The sequence below is a fragment of the Lepisma saccharinum genome, chromosome 23, assembly GCF_977018435.1.
Source record: "Lepisma saccharinum chromosome 23, izLepSacc3.1, whole genome shotgun sequence".
NCBI classification, from domain to species: Eukaryota; Metazoa; Arthropoda; class Insecta; order Zygentoma; family Lepismatidae; genus Lepisma; species Lepisma saccharinum.
This window is the reverse complement of record NC_139251.1, coordinates 38,787,577-38,814,848: the sequence shown is the minus strand read 5'-3', so window position 1 is coordinate 38,814,848 and position 27,272 is coordinate 38,787,577. Positions and strand designations below refer to the sequence as shown.

Below are 27,272 nucleotides of genomic sequence, written 5' to 3'. Positions count from 1 at the left end.
CCTAACTGGCAGCAGAGACAGAACTTTATCTACTCATTAAACTGAAAGTTTGAGAATGGAGATACTTTCTCTGCTAATAGTTAGGCAAGACATCACATTCAATTTACCTCAACAAAAGGTTACCTATATCACATTTCAGTCACTGTAACCAGGCACATCGCCTGATAATGTTCACATGAGCACATGAACACTCATGTAAGTTATGTCTTAAATGAAGTACATATTAAATGCACACACACACACATACGTATATTCATTCGAAATAATACGAGGGTCACTATTTATATTTTGAGCCCAACAATGAAAAAACAGGAATTTGGCATTGAAAACTGCTTTATTGTTTTTCGAAGTAATCTCCTTTAAGGTGAATACACTTATGCATTCATTCAAACCATTTGTCAAAGCAGTTTTTCCAATCTTCTTGAGACACCTCCATAATATGGGTTTTGAACGCATCAACGGCATCTTCCGGCGACAAAAATCGTTGTCCACGCAATTTATTCTTGACATTCCGGAACAAGAAGTCATTGGGTGCCAACAATGTTGTTAGACGAGATGTGTGACAGCTGGCATTGTCTTGATGAAGAATGATCCGACGCCGTTTGTTTATTTTCCGTATTTGACGGAAGACCTCTGGCAAACAAATTGTTGTGTACCATTCAGAGTTGACCGTTCTACGTTCCTCTAAAGGCACAGTTGCCACATGACCAGTTTTCCCGAAAAAACAGGCAACCATTTGTTTCGATGTGCTTCGAGCGTGAACAACTTTTATTGGATTGGGTTCATCTTGAAACACCCATACAGTCGACTGCTGTTTACGTTCTGGCTCATATGCATATATCCATGATTCGTCACCTGTTACAATCTTATGTATGTCTTTTGAAGCACCACAATTGTATTTATTGAGCATTTGTTTGCACCAATTGATGCGAGCGTCTGTTTGAGTTTTTGTCAAATTATGTGGGATCCAACGAGAACATACCTTTCTCACAGCTAAATGATCATGTAATATTTTATATATGCTAGTGGAACTAATGCCTATGGTTGCCTCAATCTCACAGTATGTCACATGACGATCTTGCAGTATTAGGTTTTGCACAGCATCAATGTTTTCTTGAACAACAACTGATTTTGGAATCTCGTCGGTGAGTGAATGGCGGCCACGATTAAATTCGTTATACCAGCCTTTCACAGTGGCAAAGGATGGGGCTTCATCGCCAATCCACGTCATAACCGGAGTTAATTCCATTTTATTGTTGTCGCGCAATCTCCAAGGCAACATAAACAACACAAATGAAGCTATTGACAAAACATTTGAAGTACATTATGGTCAATAATGCCAGACGATTCCAAACGTCAAATCGCACCTAACTTCAATCAGTGTTGCCAAGGCTCAAAATATAAATAGTGATCCTCGTACTATGTTTGATGTAAGAGTATACACACACAATTTACTCTGACACGACTTCTTTCACGTCTGATAACTTCTCTAGATAGTTGGTAACCCTGACCCCAATGGTGTTCCACGGAGGGCGTTGAACACAATTGCTGTGCATGTTGCATAGAGCTGACAGCTAAGGGGCTGTTGACCACTATACCCCGAAGATGTTCACTTTGCTGTGCGAACACTGATGCAAGCGGAAATACTTCTTACATCGGCACCAGAGTGCAGCATGTAGAAGGCATGTCTAGGGGGTTACAAAAATATCTGTGCTTCATAGTTGCAAATTTTAGCGAGAATTTGCTAAACCTGGCAGATTTGAAGGGGGAGAGGGACAATTTCCCCTAGGTCCTTCTTGCATTACTTCAAATATAGCGTTAATTTGGGGGGAAATTGTTGAAAATAAATTGAACTGTTATTCTCACTTTTCAATTGAAGATGATGTTACAAGGAAGAGGAGTAAATCTGCATTCAGTACAAAAACATTATTGTGAACACTCTTATGCGAACCGCACACGATGCCACTGACTGTAGCACTTCCATCTCATTAGTCCTATCTACCATAGTATTAATGTTATAAAATCAAAATGAAGTGACAAAATTTTAGATTTATGTCATCCATGAATCACATTTACAGTTATAAGAATTTGAAAATGCTTACAAGTGTAAAGTATTTATTATTGACATTTTAACGATCACTATTAGAATGCTTGTGAAGAGAATATGTGGTTTTATGTTACCTCAAGGTCCAAGATTGCAACACTAGATATCGAGGTAATAATTCTCCTTGTTTTAACTTCCAGTGGGAATTCCAAGTTGGCCCCTGTGAAGGCATCACGATGGGAGATGATCTGTGGATGGCAAGGTTCCTTCTGCACAGGGTGGCAGAGGACTTTGGAGTAGTCGTCACTTTCGATCCGAAACCAATGAAGGGCGACTGGAATGGAGCTGGTGCTCACACAAACTTCTCCACAAAAGCCATGCGAGATGAGAATGGAATAATGTAAGTTTCCCTCTATCTTAAATTAACCTCAGTGGGTGACTTGTGTTATAAACTTAGGTGGGTATGCTTAGTAGTAATGCTTTCAGAAGCAAAACACTATTCTAGAAATATTACTTTGGTATACTGGTCAGTTCGTCTAGCATCAGTGGCATCACAAGGGAAAAGGAGGAGACAGAAGGGAACATATTTTCTTAGGAGGGGCAGTCACATTCAGTCAACAAATAAATACTATGTATTTGGGCTAAAAGATCATGTACTCGTGTAGTTTTTCTGGTTTGGCAGAAAACTGGGTTCACAAAAAAAATATTAGTCAATGAAGGTAATTCAATGTCTGTTTCAGAGAAACTTTTGACAGTAAAGATATTTTGAACTGTTCTGAGGTGAATAATTGAACTGTTCTGAGATGAATAGTTAAGGAAACTTGTGTTTCTAAGGGGGCTACAAACTAGTGTTAGCAGAATTGTTGGAAGTTTTCTGTTTTGTAACAATTTCACAATCTACTGCTTCTCAAATCTCTGCTCCAAGGAGCATGATGGGAGATGATTATTCAAGTGATGTCCCCGTTTTGAGATTGAATTACAAATGAGTAAAGCAGGGTGGGTGGGTGGAAGGTAGAACTTGGTGTTCATTGCTCTATTGGAGAATGTCCTGGACCTTTTGCTCCCCTTGCAATACTCACGAGAACAAGTTAACAACCACTCTTATTACCCTCCACTCTGCCTCTGCAGTTATTCTGAAATGCCGAACTGTTGGATGGAGGCATGGAAACAAGACACCTGGCAAATCCTAAGTGACCTGTTTTGTCTGTAGTCCTCAACTACAATATTTGACAGTTTTCTGCCACTTGACCAGTAAATGTGTTTAAATCATCACTCCGTATTGAAATGAAAAGTATTTTTTTTTAGTGGCAGTGATTTCTCTTTATGGTATGAGATTTCTCACTTTATATTTTTTAACCTTACTGTATTTACTGAATTTCCATCTCTTTATAAATAAGTCTGTTTTATATTTTCCTTTTCTGTTTCTTCAGTGAAATTGAGAAAGCCATCGACAAGCTGTCTCGCCACCACATACGCCACATCAAGGCTTACGATCCACATGAAGGCAAGGACAATGAGAGAAGGCTCACTGGCTTGCACGAAACATCCTCGATTCATGATTTCTCAGCAGGTAACGTACTTATTTTTTTTTTTAAAAAAAGTTCTGCAATCGTATCATTAGTTTTATAGCACACAGATGTATCCCTGATTGAGTCCCAGTTTTCATACTTTCAATAAGTTTTAAATTGAACTTAGGATTTGATGAAAAAAGTGAAATGAAATTTGAATTGTTGGGTTTCAAACACATTGAAAAGAAAATATCTGAATTCAGTGAAATATGTTTTCTCTCGCTCTCTCTACCCCTCCCCCCTTTCAAGATATCTCTCTATCTGGTTCAACATCTTGCTCTTTTACTAAAATAAGTTCCTAAATATTAGATAAGAAGAAGTAGGTTTATCGTACTCATGTAGTTGAATTTGCATATGCTGCTGCCTTTAGTGCAAATTGATCCAGCGTATTCCAATTCAAAGCTGTTCGCGGAAAAAGCACTTAAGTCAAAAAATTTAATTTTACAGTACAGTTTATTCTTTAAATAGCAAACAATAAAAACTTGAAATAAAACTTGAATTATCACTGTTTCGAATCTTTACACAAATTATACTTACAATATTTTCTTTAATTGATTCAGTGCGACTTAATGGAAGGAACAGAAAATTGCAGTTTGCGACTTAACCTATTAAGATAATAGGGTCATCCGGTCATCGGGAGATGCGGCGATGACCAAGCAAAATAATAAAAATATTGAATTTTATATATTTTAGAGAAGCAGTAAAAATAATAAGTCACAATACTCGCGTATTTGTGTGAAATAAGCCAAGAGACAGCATGAAACAGCTTGAAATATGCAAGAGATTTGCTAATCTTAGCGCATCGAAATGAGGCCCCAGTACTACCCCTCGGGTCAAACCCTCCCACCAAGTTTCCTATTGAAGGCAATGGTGTTCGTCAGCCCAGCTCATCGCAGAATGGTGCGAATATCTCTGGTCTCTGCCAGTGCAGAGAACAGCCGAACACTTCCCAACAGGCAGATAGGTCCAACGACCTGTACTTTCCGCCACTCTTGAAGGTCTAGGTCATAACAGGCCCTTTTTCAACCCCATCCCCATGTTTACAACATGGCAGGGTTTGTCTGGTCGTCAAGATTCTTCAGTGTGTCCACTGGCGTGCTCAGGGAGGGGTGCTGAGGATGATAATTCTGCTTAGGCTAAATATTCTTTGAAAATAAAAAGAAGAAAGAAAAGGCAGGAAAAGATGGCAAAACGAGGACTTCAGAAATGACTACTAAAAAGTACACTTAACGACCCCCCCCCCTCTTTGAAAATCCTGGGCACACTACTTGAATATCTGCTATTTCCACTTGTTAAGGCTCGGCTGGACCTTTGGCATGCAAATGGGCGAATTTTATCAAATTTTCCATTCCATTCGAAAACTTCTTGGATATTTCAAAATATGAAACATTACATCCATCAGCTTAGAATTACTTCTAGAGCATTGACTTGAATTTTCGTGTAGTTTTCTTTCACTGTTGTCTAGATATTATCAATAGTTTAATAGACTTATGTAATCACAAAACTATTGATAATATCTAGACAACAGTGAAAGAAAACTACACGAAAATTCATGTCAATGCTCTAGAAGTAATTCTAAGCTAATGTAATGTTTCATATTTTGAAATATCCAAGAAGTTTTTCGAATGGAGAGGAAAATTTGAAAAAAAATCGGCCATTTGCATGCCAAAGGTCCAGCTGAACCTTAAGAGGAAAAGCACACATTGAAGGAAATGAATCTGCTTTTACAATTGGCGGCGAACCATAAGGTTCTTCTTACCTTGAAACGTGACAATTGAGGTGTTTGCATTTCAGTTTCATTGTTGTATGGGATAGAATTATATGTATTTTGTAGTGGTAAGGTCTGTGAACTTTTCAAACGGTGGAAGCGGCCCCGGCGCCTACCCAGCGTCGAATAACATGGGTACCTGGGGGAAACCCTGGGGGGTAAAGGCGGTCAGGGGCGTGATGCTGATCACATCACCCCCACTCACGACCGGATCAAGAAAGTGTGGGGCGTTACCCCCACACCCCCTATACGCCTTCATGGCGTGGTGCTATGCACAGGGGAACAAAAAAAAAAAAAAAAAAAAAAAAAAAGGTCTGTGAGCTTTACATTGAATTGGCAATGACCTTGGCGATTTGCCGAAAGATGAATAGTTTCTCTTGCTATACTAACCTGAAAATAAATCTTAGAACGAAATTTGGAGCCCCAATTTCGGATGCCTAGACATATTATTCTTTGTGCTGTGCAGGGGTGCCCACAGGAGGGGTTGCATCATATGAAATTTTTTTTGGGGGGGACAGAATTTTATACCAATTCTATAGATCTTCACACAAAAATTGGGGGAATCTTTTAGTTTGATTGACTTGTTATTGATATTTAGTTTTGATTATTATGTACAGCTTGTCTACCTACCTGTGGGTGATTGCGGCGATTGGTTGAAATGAAACACTACCTGTTTGGATGGGGGAGGGGGCATGGTATTAGCATTAATACAAGGTTAGTTGAGCAGACAAACTGTGCAGAATAAGGTTGACTAACAATGGCAGTGAGCCTCAAGTATCTAAAGTAAGCGTATATTGCTTAAACATGTCTGTATTATACAGTGATGCAACCCCCCCCCCCCACCGAACCTTCGGCGGAAGTCAATTGTAGGGTAGCAAGGGGGGACAAACATCTGCCAAGGGCACCTGCAGGGTCACAGAGGAGCAATTACCCCTTCAATTTCAAATTGTATGCAAATATAAATTCATTTTGTAATATTTTCTTGTTTGCTTCACTCGCATTGTCTGCTTTTCTTGTTTTCGTCAAGTTCAGAGCTGTAACTAGGTGTGGCAGGAGTCAGCCATAGACGCCGAATGATCTAAATGTAAAAAAGTTGTGAAAAAGAGAATGCCTTGGCGCCCTGTGATATTATTTGCACAGGGGCAAATAGGGGGGCAAACATTGAAGGCCTAGGGCACCTGCGGGGAGCACAGAGGAGCAATTACCCCCCTTCGATTTCAAATTTTATGCAAATAAAAATAAATTTTGTAAAATTTTCTTGCTTCGTTCGCATTATCTGCTTTTCTCATTTTCATCAAGTTCTGAGCTGTAGCTAAGGGAGTCGGCCATGGGTGCCGAATGATCTAAAAAAAAGTTGTAAAAGAGAGAATGTGATTGCATCCAGTGAAATTATTTGCGCCATATTAAATCAACATTGTTTTCAATTGCAAAAATTGGATCTAAAAATTTTCTTGCTAGCTTCGCTCGCATTCTACTTCTTTTCTGTAATGTATTTAAATAATGTGTTGTATTTTTGTATTGAATAAGCTTTGAATACGTACACAATTTAGTGTTAGCTGTTGCATATGTATTTTCTATTTTGTCTCTCCATATTGCATATGTGTAAAACATATGAGGTGTTGCGGATACGAAGGGCGAACTCAACAAACGTACATTTTTATGAAAATGCATTTCAAGTTGTGGGAAATGGGGCGAACTCAACAAAAACTTTGGAAATCAACGCAGGAAAACTCTCAGATCTACTAATAAGGGAAAGTAATCCCCTGTGCTTAGCACCACGCCATGAAGGTGTATAGGGGGTGTGGGGGTAATGCCCCACACTTCTTGATCCGGTCGTGAGTGGGGGTGATGTGATCAGCATCACGCCTCTGACCACCTTTACCCCCCAGGGTTTCCCCCAGATTCCCATGTCGTTCGAAGCTTGGTGGGTGCCGGGGCCACTTCCAACATGAGAAAAGTTCCCGGATTTGAACCATCTGGGGATCGAACCTGGGACCTTTAGCATGGTAGACGCGTTACCGACTGAGCCACCACAACCAGTGTTAAGACGTTTTTGTTGTTTTCGCCCTGGACCTCGCAACTTGAAATACATTTTCCTGTAAATGAACGTTTGTCTAGTTCGCCCTTCGTATCCGCAATGCCTCATATGTTGTACATGAAAGTTGCACATGTATCTTCAGAACGCATTTATCATTCATTTTCCGCTATTCAAAAATACAGTTTGTGTACTTGATTTCCATTATTAGCTAATGTGAAATTGACTGTGTGAAAAAATATTTCAAATCGTTTGTTCCAAACAAATGCTTTAGGACAGACTTCTGCCCCCTTTTTGCGTAATTTAAGAGGACGATAAAGTTTTTGATAACAATACTACTACTACTGGTAGTAGTAGTAGTAATAACAATAATATTATTAATGTTATTGTTATAATTGGTACGGTTATGCTGGTACTCCCCTTCCCCCTAGACAAAAAATTCTGGTTGCACTTCTGGTAGTATATTTTTTCGCAAATTTCGTGACAAAAATAATTTGAGTAATTAATTCGCCATAAACGGGGGGGGTGTTCTATCTTTTGAGGGGGAGTGCATCATGGGCCTTGGGGGGGATGGGCACCCCTGGCACTGTGATGTAACTATAACATTGTTGTATGTATTGTTCACCGAATATTTCAAGCATCAGGCCCAATTTAGTCTTAATCCAGCCCTGCCCCCCCCCCCCCTCCCTCGTCGTTAAAAGACAGACCCTGATGTTGGGCAAATCCTGCGATGACTATGTAAAAATTTCATGCTTCGCCACTGATAATGATAATGATCTTGCTATTGAAAGTTCCATGTTCGAGTCATGTCTTAAGCATGAGTGTTACTTTGTGAATGGCTCTTCACCAATTAATCTAATCATCATGCATTCTCATTGTCACAAATATTGTAAAGAAGTAAAAGTGTGTTTAAAATATGATAAATACCCAAAAAATATAAACAATACTGGACATATGGTACTCACTAGAGTATTACTCCACTCCCATTTCTGGGTTTGATACTTGGTGGTTGATTTTAAACAGTAGGTCCAATCCCGATTAACCTATTTGTGCACAAAGTGGACTAAAACAAAAACTCAAACATCCTCCACGTCTGTAACACTCATTTTGGTGGACATTTTTAGTTCTTGCCCATTGTTTTATTCGTAAGTTGCAGTTTCCATTCATCCATTCCATCCATAGCTACTTATGTAGCTTTTCAGTTCCGTCATGTATATACATGACTGTGCATTCTGAATGCTGCATCTAGAACTTGCTAAATGTTCATAATTCTTGTGCTTAAAACATAAACATTTTTTCTTGCTATTCCAGGAGTGGCAAACCGAGGTTGCAGCATACGTATTCCACGAGGTGTTGCCGAAGAAAGAAAAGGTTACCTTGAAGATCGCCGACCATCATCAAACTGTGATCCTTACCAGGTGTCTGAGGTGTTGGTGCGAACCATGTGCCTCGATGAATAAATTATACTTGAATGAAATAATTGTGCCCACCCATTAAAATCGTGGGAGAAGTATCTGTACATTTGGCATAAATCTATTTTATCTTAGCTATAATTGAACATTAACAGTATTTGGATGTTTCCTTTATAAAAATAAATAAATGGTTTTTATAAACAATTAACAATATTGTTTTTGTACAATTCTTTCCTCTTGGTTATCACTGCTCCTGCATTGTCAAATGGTTAGATTTTGCTGAAACTTAACTCTTGCACGTAGGGTTTAGATTTTAGATAATTTATTGAATATTCATTAGCATGTTATTACGAATCACAAAAGCATCTTTAATTCAGAAATATTTGTCTGTAGACATGGCCTCCTTTGTTATTTAAGGTCTATATGAAATATGTATGTGCAATCAATCTATGTATGTTGTGTACTACAGTCGAATGCACCAGTATTGCTCAGCAAATTGTCCATGACTATTTTTCATTAATTTTTCTTTTTCACCCTACATGTTTTTAAAAAAAAATATTTTAAAATTATCTGATCCAGAGGATGTCTGCAGTTTGTTTGGTGTTTTGTTTTCAGGACATGATGGACAATTTTGCTTGGTAATACTTATGCATCCCAGTGTACACCACATCTGTAAGTCACAAAATACATAGACTTAATACAGGATTATACTGTTCCAGTCTTCATGACAATGATATGATTATAATATGTAATGTATAGCTGAAGTCTTGAAACCGGACCCGTATCTGGTTTCGAGCCAGCACCTGTTTTTCTGTAAAGCGATGTCACTCTTGCCTGCAGTGTTTAGACATTCATTCATTTACTGTGACGTTATACTCCCAAGGTCTATATATTGTAAAAAAAAATATAAAAAATAGCACAATACAATAACACAACCTAGCAAAGATAAAGAACCACAACCTCACATTCAGAAATCGCTAAAGAAACTGAATTTGCAATATCTCATTTACTCCACGTGGAGTTGATGTGTCATTTCTTGGATGAATGCTATTGGTGGGAAAGGTTTAAGGGACAATTTATTGGACTCCACGTGGACCTGACATGTGGTTATTAGGGGGGAAAACTGATCTTTCAGAACTTATGGTCATCCAAAGAGGTTGACCACTATACTCACAACTTGAAATATGAAACTATCCATAATATTATTGGTGGGTGTCTCCAGAAAAGGGAAAAGCTGAACGTACACTCCTGTTCACTTTATGGGAACAGGAGTGTACTAATGGAAATAATGTATTACTGAAGTAATAGTGTGTTAGGTAGCAATGTAATGCCCTGAATTTTTAAAAAGAGGCGGATGTGATCATTTAGTCGTTTTTTTTTTTTTTAGTCAGACCAGTACTATATTTTACAATATTTTCCAGCATTTGATTTTTTCCTGGATGTGAAAGGGGGATGGATTATAACCCCCCTCCCCTCAGCCCCATTCGGCATGCTACTCAGATAAGACTTTCAGCCTATGTCATGGGTTGTGTTGGCTCTCTTAAGCAGTAATTTCTGTTGCATATATTGTGCACATCTTCCAGAATACAGAAACTCAAACATGGGAGTAGCTTTTGCCAGCCCCTGTGGCGGAGTGGTTAGCACATCGCACTATGCACTACAATGCCAGGGGTCCTGGGTTCGAATCCAGGCCTGGGCATGGATGCTTGTGAGTGTCCATTCATAAACTTTATTAGATCATCACTCATCCCCATTTTTGCAAATCAAAAGTGGCACAAAAAGTGGAAGTAAAATAAAGCAAACCAGTCCAAATAGTCAAGCTATTTTACTTTATATCCATGATTCCAAGGATAACAAATATGGACATGAAGTATTCAAACTGTACAGCTATACATATCATAATGGAAAAATACATTATACACAAATTCATGATTGATAACTACAGGAACTGAATTCTAAATCCTTGAGTACATTTCATATTTACACTCTCATTGCAAACTTCAAACCATACAGCTACAAACACTCAACGTGCTTGCTTACTTACTGTATGCATTTTTAATGCATTAGCCCATGAAGAATGCATTTTTCTTGTTCTACTTATCAACCTACCTAAGTGCAATATAAACAATGATGTCACCACCTAACTTGCTCTTTTACATTACTAAAAAAATAGTTTTCACTTCTTCTATAAATAAGTTAACCTAACCACATATACATCTTTGATATTCCAATATTCCTTAGCTACATTGCAAGAGTTCATTCATATTATATTTTATATGCAAATATAGTTCTATTTTCACGTCATCCACAATTAGTTGTATCTGTAACCTTCTCTACGAGGAGAATGTCGACCAACTTCTTCCAACATACGGGCATCTTGAACTGGGGTGACTGGTTGAAAGGAGAATCCACCTAAATAGATAAAGGATAGAAATAATATAATGTTATCCACAAGGTTAATATGGATAATCTAAAACCTGCCCAAACCAAATGCTGTTACGTCATATGATTACATTGAACTGATAAAGTGCATGTAAATGCAAAATTGTTAAGTATAAACAAAATGCATGTGGACACATGCATACAGGTTTGTTTTATTGGTCTTCATAGTATTACAGAATTTTTGCTTTTTGAGGTTATTTGAAGTGGATTTTTGTGCGGATGGTACTAGAGGAAATGCTAGAAAAGCTTCCCCCTGTTGTTGGAAATTTGTAACCTTGAGACAGATGTGTGTGTGTCCTAATGCTACAAAGAAGCTTCTTGAAATTGTAATATCTTATTGCAGGGATTCCCAAACTATTTTGTTTCACGGCATCCTGCGCCCAAGTCAGAATCTCAGCCTGTCTTAACACTTGCAAATCACAGATTTTGTGGTTAGATTCCTTAAGTTAAAAAATAAACAAATTTCAAATTCAGAAACATTTTACATGTAAGAAGTACTAAATGAGTACATATTAGGAACAATCATATTCATAAAGATCACTGTAATTTCAGTGAAAATATTGGAACATTTTGGTGCCACTGTAAGCCAACCCCAGAGTGCCATGGTGCACACTTTGAGACCACTGTCTTATTGGATATGGGAATGGGTTCAAGAAGAGACAGAGGGGATAACTCTCTGGCCAGCCTATCTGATTATGGCTCATTTTTCAATTTCTTTTAGTTTCTGAACTCTGTGAAAGTGGTGTTCTTTTGCATGTAAGAAATTCATAATAAAGTAATTTTGGTTTAGTGGAAAGTTATTTTCTACATAGAATAAACATCGTGAATGCAGGGACAGCTCAAGATAAAATTTTTACACAGGTAAAGTGGAATTTTGCCACTCCTCGTTCTTTTCACCCTGCCCCCCCCCCCCCCCGATAAAAAACATGACTAAGCTATATATTTATGGTTTTAATGATGAGAAGTAATAGCCTTATTTTAAAAATACTATTCTAAGTGTTACTGTTAAAGAACACATATATTGTAGATATGAGTTTATTTAATACCTACATAATGACATCAAACTAACAGTATTCTCTTACATGGACCTCTGGAATAGGAGCAAAGGGAGAGGGGCAGGACCCCCTCCCGGAAAATGAAAGTTAACCAAAAAGTACATATTTCACATATAATTTCATTTCAGTCACAGATAAATATATTAATTATTGCAAGGGTGTTGCAGGAACATGATAACTTCAAACTGAAGCAATGTTTTTTGAGGGAACAATGCTATTATGGAGGATAATGCGACTATTTTGTCCCCCACTCCATGGAAAAAATACCTGCCTTGCCCATCCCTGGAAAAAATTCTGTCGACGTCGCATGTTCCCTTAATTTCAAATGCTTCAGGATTTTGTAATATACTTATTTCATTCATCAGTAACTTCAAATAATTTTTGTCAACAATAAATCAAATATCCACACACCATGTGAAGGCATATAGTGGTTCAGATCCCACTATAAACTGTAGATCCAATTCCGATTACCCTTTCGGTGAATAAAGTGCTTAAAAATAAGCAGACAGGTAACCATGCTTATTAATTAAAATAAGGTTTTGATGCCTGTAGGAGGATGGTGCCCTGGCCAGCACCTGGGTTGCCCTGATATTAAGCTGCACCTGTGTGAATGTGTGTGTTGCTGAAATGGCTGTCTCAGCCATCGTTGTTAAAGGTCCGGGAATTTTAAATAAATTCAATTCTGTCCAGGAGAGAAAATCAGCAAGCGTAAATGGGATCTGGACCATCAAGAGCTTTTTTTCTGTAAAGTATCATTCGGTCCAGGAACCTTTTTTCCAGATCAATTTAAATACGGCCCAAGAACCCTTTTTTTCGAATGAATTTAAATACTGTCCAAGAACCCTTTTTTTGGATCCGTTTAAATAGGGTCCAAGTTCCATATTGAAATGAAACAATACATAACTTCAACTGAATTTAAATTGTGCGAGAAAAAAGGTTCCGCCTGGAACCAAATAGAACCCATTGGAATGTATGGTTTCCTGGATCTTTAACAATCCCAGGGTTGTAAATAATCCCAGGAATTGTAAAATAAATTCAATTTCTGACAGAAAATAAATCAGCAAACGTAAATGGGTCAAAAACTTTTTTTACGTTCAAAGTATTTTAATTCGGTCCAGGAACCTTTTTTGCAGATGAATTTAAATATAGAACAGGAGCTTTTTTTCCGGATAAATTTAAATACGGTCCAGGAACCTTTTAAATACAGTCCAGAAACATTTTTTCAATGAAACACACAATACGCAACTTGGACCAAATTAAAATTGTCCGAGAAAAAGGTTTCTGGTCCAGCAGCGGAACCCAATGGAACATGAGCCTACTTGTATTGGCCTCCTTCAGGCCAATAAAAATGTATTGCTAACAAGCATGCCTCCTTGAAAGGCCTCAAAGGTTTATGACACACCTTTTTCCAAAGAACTAACAGTCTCACATTCTAAAATGTGAAGGTTTTTTTGCTGCAGTAACATATTTTCCACCTTGGCAAGATAAATCCTTTCTTGACAATCTTTACTAATTTTCCTCCGACTCAACTTCTTATTGTCATTCCATCTTCGCCTTCTTACAGGTCAGGCACATATCTAGAAATATATTTTGAAAGGGATTCGAACAAAATATCTCGGAAATAATAATAATACAAATGTTCAAATTAAAATAATTATAATTAAACTATATTAATTCCTGCCACAATGGTTCCAGTAGGCATTGATTCTTGTAATATAAGTAGGCTCAAAACAAAAGCTAAGGTAAAAAAGATAAACTTTACCTGGCTTGAAAAAACAAAGGTATAAATTTCAATCTATTTTTCTTAATTGTGGTTAATTGTGCACCTTGACAAATCTCGCAAGACCTGGTCTAATTGCCACTTCAAAATTTTAACTCCAACTTGCTGTCCCAATACAGAACATATCCATAGTCATTATCTACAGTACTGATATTGTCCCTAGCAGTATTGATGTCATATTGGTAATGAAAGGGTCGCAGTGGAGGTCCATGGTACATTTATTGAAATTTTTGTAGTGGGGTCAGTCAGGCCATTGATAAAACTTGAATGGTAGAAATAATAATAATAGCAATTATTATTATTATATAATAATAATATCATTTGGGGAACATTTCTACCCGATCCACCAGACAAGTCAATATCCAACACAACAGTTTTTCGTTGTCTTTTTACATTTCATGCTGTTAGTGTACTAAAATGCATAGTTATTATATTTGGTTATTAACTTTTATAGACTTTGTTCAACAAAAAGCTCTAAAAATTAGGGAAAATTTTTTGTCATATAGTTTGTGTTTTTTAACTTCTCATATATATGAAACTAATTTTTAAAATTTTGAAACTTGCAGAATCTTATTCCATGACTTAAATGGCAGAATATGAAACAATAATGTATTTCCTGTATATTATACTCAATGTTTTAGATATTGTGCAGTTTTTACTTTGGTTCTTCTGTTAGAACAATAACTAAACAGAGAGTGTTATTAACAATGAAAAATTACGAGTTTTTTGTAACTTGAAATAATATTGATGTCAATTTCCAGGGAGGTCGATGTACTATAGTTGCCCATGGGTACATTAAACATTCAGATGCCGTTTTAAACTAGATGTAGTCCTGAGTAGCCTTTTTAGTATAAAAGGGCTGAGATATGAATAGATAGAAATGACCCATTATATATTCCTTGTCCAACGGGTATATATGCTAACAAAGCTTCTATATTTTCCAAACGTGACACATCAATAGGTCTCCCCGATGGAGTAGTGGTAATACTGTTGACTTGTAATCAAGGGTCATGGGTTCAATACCTGTTGGAGGCACATAGTGGTTTGGATTCCACTTTAAACTAGGCTGAACCGATGCTGATTTATCGGTATCGGTCTGGTATCAGTATCAGAAAATATCAGTTGTAATTCATCTCCTGATACCAGCTGTTGCTTTACTGCATATTTGTCTTCCACCGGGTTCGCAAAAATGCCACGTGAAATTTTTGCGGAGTCTAATTATCCTGGAAATTATACAAAATTCGAACTTTTTTTTATTTTGCACAAATTTTGCACGAAAAACTGTATTTCTTGATTATGTAACATCTGTTTTAATATTCTGATGCAATTCGTGAATATTCTAAAGCAAACTTCTTTGTAAATTTATGCATATAATTGGAGAAGAATATTTACACACTATTGATCAATATTTTGAACAAATTTTAATTATTGCAATTTTTAAGTATTGGTGGGAATCTGTAAGAGTGTCGGCATCTGTATCGGTTCAAAGTGGTATCAGCTCAGCATTACTTTAAACTGTAAATCAAGTCCCGATTATCCTTCTCTGCATAAAGTGAACTTAAAACACCAAAAATCAAATCAAATCAATACATTGTAATTTTTTAATGTTTCTAATCATGTGAAACTTATTTTGTGGAATGTTTGAATAATGTTCACCTCACCTGAATTTTCCGCTCTACTCTCTGGCACGTTTGGATGGAACACCTCGCAGAGAGGCTGTGGTCCAAGCGTTGGTGGTGACTGTGCTCTCGTGCAACTATGTTGTGGCATTTTACGCTGATCAAACATTTTAGACACCAAAGTAGATCTACGTAGAGATTCATACATGGCCTGCAAAATACATTTTCATCATAATTTATTGATCTGTTTAAGTATGAAATCTTGGAAATACAATAACAATGCTAATATTAACTATTACATTGAGAACAATTTGGATTTTGTTATTTTGCATTGCTTTTTCCTGCCACTTTTAGATAATGGAAAGGTGAGCTTGGGTGATGATTGCATGAAATTCATGAAGGTACACTTGAAAGAACATCTGTGCCCAACCTGGGATTTGAACCTGCACTCTTGGACATAAGAGTTCAAAAGTCAAGCAGTTAAGACGCTCACCCACTGAGCCAGCGCAATGAGAATAACAAAAATGAAGCAAAATTAAAATAGACAATTTTCACATTATGCCAACATGTTGGCCCCTCTGTTGCGATGTTGGTGTAAACAAGATATAAATTCCACACTTAGTGAACAATCTGTGGTAGATAGTGCAGAAACTCAACAGATACCTCAGGAATGGGTCACTCATAAATAAAATTGTGAATGCCAAGCAGGAATAGTAAATGATGGTAATGATGATGATAATAGCAACGTTGAACTATTGTTTATTTCATATATGCAGTTTTGTTTCCTCTTCATTGATTGTATAGTCCAGGTGCTTACTTCGTTAACGTGCAAGAACTGAAGAAAGCCACAGCCACGAACGTGGGTGGGGATAAATAGCGGGCGAGTTGTTTTGGTTCAATCACACTCGACCTTCAGCCAATGGGCACAACTGTCATTCTGCTCGTCTACTCCACGTGGAGTCTCAGTCACATGACTGCGGATACGCTGTTGCCGCACTTTGCAACTTCAATGTGGAGACGTGGAAATGTGCTTGTGCGTGGAGGGACAAGGTGGCGTAGAGTAGAGGTGTGGGAACCCTGTGCATTGAATGCGATTGTTGCAGCTGGTGGGCACTCTCTGTGGACTTCAAAGCCAGCCAGTCGTTAACGTAGCTATCACGTCGACTATAATAATTCTTGTTGCCTACATTCTCTTTGCCTGCGACGACCAGCAAGTGGTTTGCAAGTTTCCTCACGTTGTCGACCTAACATCTTTATTATTTGTGACTAGCATGGCATTGACATCACCTGAAGCTGCAAAAATTAGATAATATAAAAAAAGCAGCAGGCAAGTCAACTGGCTCCAATGTACTGTAGTAACACAAACAATACTATAGAGTTTCACTCTTCTGTCTTACTGCCAACCTCCGTGGCAGAGTGGTTAGTATACAGTGTCCTAAGATGCCACGGGTCCCAGGTTTGAATCCTGAAGTTGGCATGGATGTTTGTGAGTGTCTCTTCATCATTTTCATCGCATCATCATTCATCCTCATCTTCGTGATTAGCCAAAAGTGGCAGAAATGCAAAATATAAGAAACCAAATCAATCCAATCCAATCCAATCTAATTATGTTGTACTGACAGAACAACTTCTGTCACTAGGTTAGAAAATCTTAGTCCTGCATCCTGCACATCGATTTTTCATAATGTCTATTATATATTCAGTCTCACATTCAGTCCTATTTCATTAAGTTTCTGTATTGAGTACTGATGTTCTACACTTTTCTCCTTTTAATGTTTTATTTTAATAATTGTCAATCATGAGGGTGTACCGTATAAAATCCCCTATGGGTTTTTGGGATCGAACTTATGCTAAGCCAGCCTAAAGCAACTTGCTTATAGGAGAGCTACCTTCTACTTGTAAAGGGGGCTCGCCCCTGTGAAATAAGAACACTTTAGCATTCGATATTTAACACTTCGATTGACTGGTCTGGCAGGGTCATAACAACAACAGAAAAGGATGTTCGTTTATCTGTAGTTCCGGAGGTGCAGATCATATCCGTCGGTTCTGATGTGCAGGCACGGTCCCTGAAATGAAGCTTCGATAGCGCACCACTCCTCGCGGTAACTCTTTCGATAATCAGACTATGAATTGTAACGTTCTGATTACAACTGGGGGTGAGAAATGTTCTCTCGATCTATTCAAATTTCCGATCGTTAAAGCCGTTGGGCGAGTTCCGTCCTGCCGTTAACGGTGCTTTTTGCATAAAGCTGAGTTTACTTTTAAGAAGGTACTTCCAGCGCTTCAGCCGGATCCCTTGGGGAAGGTCTATCAAGTTATGACGCAGGGGCTCCCGGGTTCGAGTCACGCCTTTAAAAATGAGGAAATTTGAGGACGTTTAAGGAACATGTTGCGTGCATATATCTTAAATATTATTGATAAAGGAAAAATGAATACTTACTTATCCATGAAAATATTTGTGTGTGTGTGTTCAATTAATTTCGATGACCACTACGATGCCGTAAGTCCTAGGTTTGAATGTTCTTTAGTTGAGTGTCCCTTCATCAATTTCATCATATCATCGATCATCCTCATCGTTGCAAAAGTGGAAGAAAAGCGATGCTAAATAACAAGAAGCAAGTCAAATTACTTTAATACATCTTTCATTCCCTGAAACACAAATATTATGTAAATGGTAAATCTGAAGGTTCAAAGAGAATGCTCACCTGGAGTTTTTGGTGTTGTCTAGTTTTTTCACCCAACTTTTCTGATAGTTCAGCTGCTCTTTGAGAAATGTTATCAAGGTCCCTCTTTGTAGCTGCAATTAGAAAAAGAAATGATCATGTTGCTCCTTGCATTGCTATAATAATAGAAATAATAACCCACGGCGCAACAGTCCATTGAGGGCCTTGGCGTACCCATCGACTGCTGGCCTGACTCCCACCTGATTCTACTCACTCACCCGAGGTGGGTGATCATCCAACCGGTGTGATGTGTGGTGAGCACAACGAACCCCCAGTCGTTGTTGCAGGTTTTCATGGCAGGATTAAAATACTCATTCGTAACTCCCCAATTTCCTCATGATGGTGGGTGGCTACCGATCCCATACATAGGCCAAAATCTCAGGAGAAAAGTTGTTACACATCCCCCAGGAGACTCAAACCTGCACACATCCCGTATTCGGAGCCCAAAGCATGGCGCCTTAGACCGTATGACTATGGTACAGGACAGGCATTGTTATAATCGGTATGAAAATTTGGAATAGAGGGTAAATGAAGATCTATTTCAAAGTACCCCATTTCCCAAACCAACAACTGGATAGCAAACGCATCTCATTCTGAGTGCAGATTTGTTTATATTTGAACAGAAAGTGTGATACGAGGGTCACTATTTATATTTTGAGCCTAACAATGAAAAAACAGGAATTTGGCATTGAAAACTGCTTTATTGGTTTTCGAAGTATTCTCCTTTATGGTCAATACACTTTTGCATTCGTTCGAACCATTTGTCAAAGCAGTTTTTCCAATCTTCTTGAGACACCTCCATAATATGGTTTTTGAACGCATCAACCGCGTCTTCCGCCGACGAAAATCGTTGTCCACGCAATTTATTCTTGACATTCGGGAACAAGAAGTCATTGGGTGCCAAATCAGGACTGTACGGCGGATGACCCATCAATTCGATTTTTTGACTGTTCATAAAGTCGGTTGTTAGACGAGATGTGTGACAGCTGGCATTGTCTTGATGAAGAATGATCCGACGGCGTTTGTTTGTTTTCCGTATTTGACATAAGACCTCTGGAAAACAAATTGTTGTGTACCATTCAGAGTTGACCGTTCTACGTTCCTCTAAAGGTACAGTTGCCACATGACCAGTTTTCCCGAAAAAACAGGCGACCATTTGTTTCGATGTGCTTCGAGCGCAAACAACTTTTGTTGGATTGGGTTCATCTTGAAACATCCATACAGTCGACTGCTGTTTACGTTCCGGCTCATATGCATATATCCATGATTCGTCACCTGTTACAATCTTATATACGTCTTTTGAAGCACCACGATTGTATTTATTGAGCATTTGTTTGCACCAATTGACGCGAGCATCTTTTTGAGTTTTTGTCAAATTGTGTGGGATCCAACGAGAACATACCTTTCTCACAGCTAAATGATCATGGTGGTGGAACTAATGCCTATGGTTGCCTCAATCTCACAGTATGTCACATGACGATCTTGCAGTATTAGGTTTTGCACAGCATCAATGTTTTCTTGAACAACAACTGATTTTGGATGACCTTCGCGAATCTCGTCGGTGAGCGAATGGCGGTCACGATTAAATTCGTTATACCAGCGTTTCACAGTGGCAAAGGATGGGGCTTCATCGCCAAATGTGGAAGTAAGTTGATCGATGCACTCTTGTCTTGATAATCCACGTCGAAAATCGTAAAAAAATCATCGCACAAAAATGTTCACGAGTTAATTCCATTTTATTGTTGTCACGCAATCTCCAAGGCAACATAAACAACACAAATGAAGCTATTGACAAAACATTTGAAGTACGTTATGGTCAATAAAGCCAGACGATTCCGTGCAAACGTCAAATAGCGCCTAACTTCAATCAGTGTTGCCAAGGCTCAAAATATAAATAGTGACCCTCGTATGGTACAGCTTCAAGTTTATGTACAGAGTCATAAGTGTGCTCATAGATTTTACTTGTAAAGTTCGAAGATGATTTAAATAATGCTTACCAAATGTTCATTTCCAGACTGGAAAATGATTCCTGTCCAGTTACTGAAATTGAACAGTCAATAAGAAAGCCACCCATACAGCACAGAAACTCACAATTATTTTTATGTAATGTAACTGTGGCCGTGTGGTCTAAGGCGTCAGGCTTTGGGCTCCAGCTACAGGACGTGCACATGTTCGAGTCTCATGGGAGAAGCGTAACAACAACAATGCAACTCCTCATATTTTGGCCAGTGTATGGGACTGGTGGCCACCCACCATCATGAGGAAATTGGGGAGCTATGAATGAGTAGCATAATCCGGTCATGGAAACCAACAACGACTGGGGATTCGTCGTGTTGACTACACGTCACCCTGTAACTGGTTTGAATGATATCCCACCTCCGCAGGTGGGAGTGAGGCTGGCAGTCAGTAGGTAGGGCCTGTGCCCCTTTGGCTGTTGCACTGTGGGTTATAATGTAACTGAAAGATTGTAGCTTTTTTGGAAATATAAACGAGACTTCCCTATTCAAACTATATGGAAGTAATTCCAAAAGACATGGTCTTTTTGATAATGGAGAAGGGGGCTATTTCATAATTTACAGAGTTGTGGAAAGCGAGGAGCAGTTACTAGTACCTGGCAAGAACAGTTACAACACAGCATACGTAATTTGTGTCCAGTTTGTGGCGAGAACAGTAATTACATCTCGGAACAGACAAGAAGACAATGTATTATTTACCAAGAGAGACAAAGACATTGTGCAAGGAGTACAGTAGTCTCCAAACGTAACAGTCATGAGACAGTGCAAGTCCATCTAGAGAGAGAACAGTCAAGACTGTGACCAGCTGCACATGTAAACTGCATTTAGCTTCCAAGGAGGCAGGACACAATTAATGTTATATGTGTGCATAGTCAGTAGAAGCAAGTATGTAGTATCCGAGAATAATTGCCAAGCAATCTTGCTGATGATGATTGCAAGTCTCCACAGAGAACAGCCGAGAAAATATGTAAGATATCTGCATCTAGAAACCAATGACAACAATTAAGACAGCGTATATTACCTGCATTCAGGAGTACAGCTGAAACCTTATGAATCAAATCTTCATCTAGGCCGCTGTCGCCTAGAACACCGTTCCACCCACAAAATCCCCCTTACCGACATGGTCTGAATCTGTGGCATAGGTGGAGTTGGAGGGGAGACGGTGTGAGAAGTGAACACTTCGACTTGCTGCAACCCTGTGCTTGGCAGTCATATTGAAACTTACACTTTGTAGAGTCAACATTTACTGAATAGACTATGTAAAACTCGGTACTACTTGGCTATTTTATCGATAACACTATATTTAGAAAAATGTAAAAGAAGAAACCACATGCCAGATTTGAATACGAGTAGTAAAAAGGTGGAAAGAATTGTGATGTTTCGTTGGCATCTGCCTTCTGCTTTCATACTGTGCACCTGCGCCGTAGAGGATGGTGGGCGATGTTCGAGCTGACACCTGGCTGGAAAAGTGGCAACTGTACTGCAAGGCAGCATGCCAAATTGTCAATTCGGATGCCTTCGACGGCACAGGAAAGTGACGGAAAGAACTTAACAGAGCACTTGCCAATTCCGACGCAGCTTTAATCTCTGAAAACAAGTAACAAGCACATGTGGTATTACATAAATTGTGACTACTTTTTAAGAACAATGCATGCCAATTATCAGTTTTAAATATATTAAAATATTATCATATACGTTAAGTTGCTTGAATATCTTACTTTCCATTTTAACAGCCTTTCAACTTTATGCTTCTGACTATTAATTTATTCTCAAGTATGCGTGCACTTGACAATATCAATTTGTAGAACTTTATTCTCTTTAGAATATATTAATTATCCTTACATTCTAGCTGCCTTCGGAGGCCATGGTTGTCATTCTTCACTTTTGTAATAATGTCAGCATAATAATCCTCCAGCTGTTGGTTTCTCTCTCTGTACCGGTTGGCAGCTGCTTCTTGAAAGAGCGTCTCTTGATTGATTTGATAATTCCAAAAGGATATTGCCCTGGTGGCTATATCTAATACAATTTCTGGTCGCAGTCCAGCCAATACCATCTATATAATGGAAAATGTAAATGTGGTGAATTTTTTGTTGTTAAGTTCTAAGTAAAACTACAAGCTTAAGTTTTCATTATAATGTAATGATACTAAACAAACTTACATTTATATCATCTTTTCTAGATTAGTTGTTAATGCATGATCTAACCAGTCCTGAAATTGGTAAAACATGGGGGATGCTATATCCCCCAGTTAAGAAAATTTTCATAAAGCATCCCCCCGATTTGTAGGTATAGGTATTCCTCCCTCCCCCCCCCCCCCCCCCCCCCAGTGACGGAGCATGACCTCCTTTCCAATAGCATGATGAAGGCTATCCCTGTTATAAACTGTACTGGTTTTGTTTCTCAAATTTAATCGATAACAACAACATTCCCTTCATTCGACTAGAGATGATTTACCTAGTAATAATGCTACATTAGAAAAATCAATAAACAACCAATTAAAAAAGTTTGATTTAGAATTTCTAAATGATTTTAAGAATGAATCTATATATATATATATATATATATATATATCTCTTTCTCACCCCTTCTCCATATTCTGTCATTATAAATGTAGTTGAAATTCAAGCAGCGATTGGTAATTTAGTAATACTTCTGAATTTGTGTACTATGCAAGCTGTATCTTCTTCAACAGAGAATGCTAGTTCCAGGAATAGTTAAAATTAAAATTAAATCATCTCTCGAAGAGCTATGGACAGCCAATGCCCATATCAGATCCATGAATATTATGGAAATCCTTTAGAATTCCATGGGATATATCCATTACTGGATATCCAGAGAATCTTCCCTCCTAGATATCCAAGCAGATACCCGGATCTGCACCCTCCCCCTAAAAAAATCGGTAAGGCCCTCTACAGAAAAGTTACTCGTACATGCCGTGGACTCGCATGTACTTAAAATTGTCCACATATGATCATTAAACCTCTGTAAATGTGCGTCTACAGGGTGTCCATATGAAACCTCCTTGATTTTAAATTACAATTGAGATGAAACTATTCGACATAAGAGCCTTGCGGTTTGCGGCATCATGTAAAGCAATTCAAAAAAGTTTTTCTTAGGTGCCGATTAATTGGAAACGATGACGACAGCACAAGATATAACGCAGTAGGGGAGACCGCATATTGCGTCTGTATTAGACTTGAACTCTTCATTTTTGTGTTCTGAGGTCTCCAGATCTAATCTCGAAGTCGACACTTTGGGAATTTTTCTAACTGCAGCAAAACATTTCATTTCAGATGAGGAACCCACCAAGGAAGACATCGAAAGCCAACTGTTTTTATCATAGTTATTTTTCATGAGGGTAATGGCGAACACGGTGTTCGGCATTACCCCAAAATTCAGGGCAATGGGCCCTATTCATAGTTTTTTGTGTAGCCTACAGCAAATAGTTTGGGAGCACTGTCCCTGTCTTAATTTGGAAGAGAAGGTATCAAGGTTCTTTTAGAATCCACGAAGCTAAAAAAAATGCTTACAACCCAGGCCCGTAGCCAGAATTGATCTCCAGGGGGGCTCACGGGTAATGAGGGGGGGCTTTGTAAATCAACTCCATTTTTCAAAAGTTTAACAGTGTTAAATTAAGGTAAATTATGTGTGTGGGGGTAATTAAGTTACATAAAGTTTAGAAATATCACACAAATACTACATTTTTTCTATATCTTTTAAAATATCGCTTGAATTGTTAATTGGCTGCTACTGAAATCATCCCTTACTACACACTCCATACTATATTTGATGATACAGATATCACACAACAAAAAAGGGGCAATATTCAATCATAGTGCCTAGCGTACATTCCACTCCCTGCAGAAACAATAAAACTCCCCTTCGTTTCCAAAACTTGGGAGCTATTAGCCTTTGACGAAGATGCGGAGAGAATTTGCATAATGACATCAAAGTCACAGATTTCTGTATAAATGGGAGGTTGCAACTGGGGAAAAGAAGGTACAGATAAAGAAGCTCCCCTGTAAAGGAACTTTCTGAAGTCTAGAGATAAGAATCTCCTAAATACTTGCTGCTACTAGACTACTTATAAATAAGATGAAGGAATGTAATAATGCTGTTCATGCTCCCTGAATTTATCCTTCACCAAAGTTGTGAGCAAATTAATATCGGCTGTCTACATATTCACTCTTCACTGCAAACAAATTACACACAGTAGTTTTACCTAATGTCAAGGGGGCTGACCTAAGTGCCAGGGGGTGCTGACGATAGTTCCAGGGGGCGATCAGCCCCCCCTGGCCCCTGCCTGGCTACGGGCCTGTTACAACCTCAAAGCGTAAGTGTTCGGCAATACCCCAGTCTCCCCTGTGTGGTGTGATATGCAGAAACGAAAACGCCAACTTCAGTCCAGACATTTGAGACGTTCGTTTAAACGGTATCCACCAGATGCAAAGACAATTAAGGCTCGGTTTGAAATCAGGGACGTTTCATGTGAACACCCTGTACATTTTATGATTTTACTGCTTATGAAATATATCGATACAATCCGAGTAAATCAATATCAGACTTGAAATGTGAACAGTTCCTTACTGACTTGAACTGCTCCATTGGGTTTAGGTCCACCTTCACAATGTCGTACTTTCCTGGCAGTGGAGAGTTGCAGGCTGGGCACTTGTTTTCTTGGGAGCTCCTCGAAAATTCCTTCGCGCCATCTTCCTCACAGAAAGCATGTGAGCAGCTGGTTACCCACGCAGAAGTACCAAGTCGTTTCCTACATTTCTTGAAGTTGCAAATCAAATCCACTTCTGCCATATTTTAACACACATCCTGCAAAACACGTTAAACGGGTGTAACAAATATTTTGTAGTAATTATTAAGAGCTCGAATATTGCCCTAAATAGCTGTTTTGTTGCCGGGAACATTTCAGTACTTTCAGGGTACTGTAGATTTTAATGGGCCTAAAATTGCCTATTGTACACCCAAGGGCGAAAGAAACAGTAGACGAATTGTCCACCACCATTTTCTTTCGGTGTGAATTACACAATGTGATGACAATGAATTGAAATAAAGACGTCAATAAGCAGAGAACAATGTCTGCTTCGAACCAACATAGTTTAATTCCTTAAAACAACACAGGATGTAGAATAAAAAGGTAGTGAAAATAGCAGGTGAGTAGTTGTATTGATACTATTATAAACCCGAGAAAGTATGAACCCCTCCTCAAGCAGATTTGCTATAGTTAAAACAAGCTTAACATGAGCATATGAGCTTTTTGTTCAAGTGTGGAATCTTGTCTAATCTAAGATTTTTGTGAAAATGCCCTCGGGAATTTCCTCAGAAAGTATGACCCTCTCAGATTGATTTGTTTATACTTACAAAAGGCACTTCTGTGAGATTGTTATCCATAAATTTGTTAAAAATATGCCCCTCTTGTGGCCACACTTAAAACTGCCCATCCACACACATACACACACACACACACATATATACACACCCACACACATACACACATACATATTTATTTCTGGTTTAAGTTCAATTGGGCACCAGGTTCAATTTACATATCTAATATTAAAACAATGTAATTCTTCTAGAATTGCTCCGTGACTCTCTCATTTCTTACATCATAAACATATGATTTTTCACCTATGAGAATGACACTACAAATGGTGTCATCGGGTAATGCCTCGTGGAATTCACAGATAATTTTAATGTTTGTCCTGTCATTCACCACAACTTGTTTCCTTTTTGAAGTGTTGATTACAAACATGGGTCTCCGTGTTTTGAATTCATCTGGTGAGTAATACATATCAGTACTGCCAGTAGTGACCCTTTTGAAAGCCGAAAAAGCCTCATATAATTTAAGAAAATCATCCTTGGACATGTCTAAATTGTAATTTTCTCTAGGAAAGACCTCATTTCTGCCATTTTTAAGATAAATGTTCTTGATGTTGCAGTTATCAAATCTACTTGAATTTTTTTCCTGATTGTTGTGTCTTCCAGTCTGAAACAATACCACCACAAAATCCGGCATGTCAAATTGAATACTGGAGAATGAACTTGTGGCATCAAATTCATAATAAGTACCAGAGGCAGGCTTCTGTACGCATTGATATGTGTAAAATTGAAGAGGAACCTGTGGATTTTTTAGGATATCTGCTTTGTATTTAAGAGCGTAACTGGCCTCATATTCAACAACCGGGATTCTTAACTCCATAGTTTGAATAATGCATTTGCCTGCATCTGGTAAGGTATTAGGCAAAGCTTCCCCCGTAGGGTTTAATGTGCTATACCTCATCAATGCATTGTTATCATTTGCAGCTCTTCTAAATGTAATTCTTAACCCACCCTTCCACATGATATCTTTGTAATCCGAGAAGAATCCTGGCAACAGGCGCATCGGGAACAGCACAGTGTGGTTCTTAGATAATATTTTATCACCAGCTTCAAATCCACCGATTTTGTAGTATGAAGCTTCGGTTTTGGATAATTTTAGAGTGGCCAAAGCTGTGGAGGTAATGCCTGGATAATCCACTCTGTTTATAACAACGCCATGCTTTCTGATCTCAATTTCAGAGAACAGATGCGGCACAAAATTGTCCACCAGTCTTATATTCGAATTTGCCGGAAAATCTGTACCATCGAGCTTTACAACATCAAATTTGATGTATAGATCTGCTCTGTGGGGGTGTATAAAGCCATCCCCTACATCAAGATCAACCTCAATCTCTGTGTTGGGTTGATTTAAATTTGCAAATGTCCTCCTGTTTGGAGGGAATGATTGTAGCTCATAACTCTCAATATTTTCCATTGT

The 27,272-nt window shown here is 38.4% G+C and overlaps 2 protein-coding genes across 3 annotated transcripts in view; one reads left to right on the top strand and one right to left on the bottom strand.

Annotated features, from left to right (window-relative positions):
- Gs2 (glutamine synthetase 2) overlaps positions 1 to 9,040 on the top strand; it is a 36,255-nt gene extending 27,215 nt beyond the window's left edge. Inside the window, exons 6-8 of the mRNA XM_083109940.1 lie at positions 2,245 to 2,444; positions 3,475 to 3,614; positions 8,727 to 9,040. Coding sequence (XP_082966066.1) covers positions 2,245 to 2,444; positions 3,475 to 3,614; positions 8,727 to 8,875 — 489 coding nt within the window. The 3' untranslated portion in view covers positions 8,876 to 9,040. The remainder of the gene's footprint in view (positions 1 to 2,244; positions 2,445 to 3,474; positions 3,615 to 8,726) is intronic.
- A 1,665-nt stretch (positions 9,041 to 10,705) lies between these two features.
- The window catches only part of LOC146005397 (E3 ubiquitin-protein ligase CCNB1IP1-like), a 33,806-nt gene continuing 17,239 nt past the window's right edge, over positions 10,706 to 27,272 (bottom strand). The window contains exons 2-7 of one of the 2 annotated variants that reach the window (XR_014444017.1): positions 25,049 to 25,285; positions 22,304 to 22,514; positions 18,429 to 18,520; positions 15,766 to 15,934; positions 13,727 to 13,901; positions 11,114 to 11,239 (exon numbers count right to left, since the gene is read on the bottom strand). Coding sequence is in view for 1 of the 2 variants with exons in the window: in XM_083144632.1 (XP_083000758.1) it covers positions 11,139 to 11,239; positions 15,766 to 15,934; positions 18,429 to 18,520; positions 22,304 to 22,514; positions 25,049 to 25,270 (795 nt within the window). In the remaining variant the exon portion in view is untranslated. Of the gene's footprint in view, positions 11,240 to 13,726; positions 13,902 to 15,765; positions 15,935 to 18,428; positions 18,521 to 22,303; positions 22,515 to 25,048; positions 25,286 to 27,272 lie in introns of both variants that reach the window. The other variant, XM_083144632.1, reaches the window with a different exon arrangement.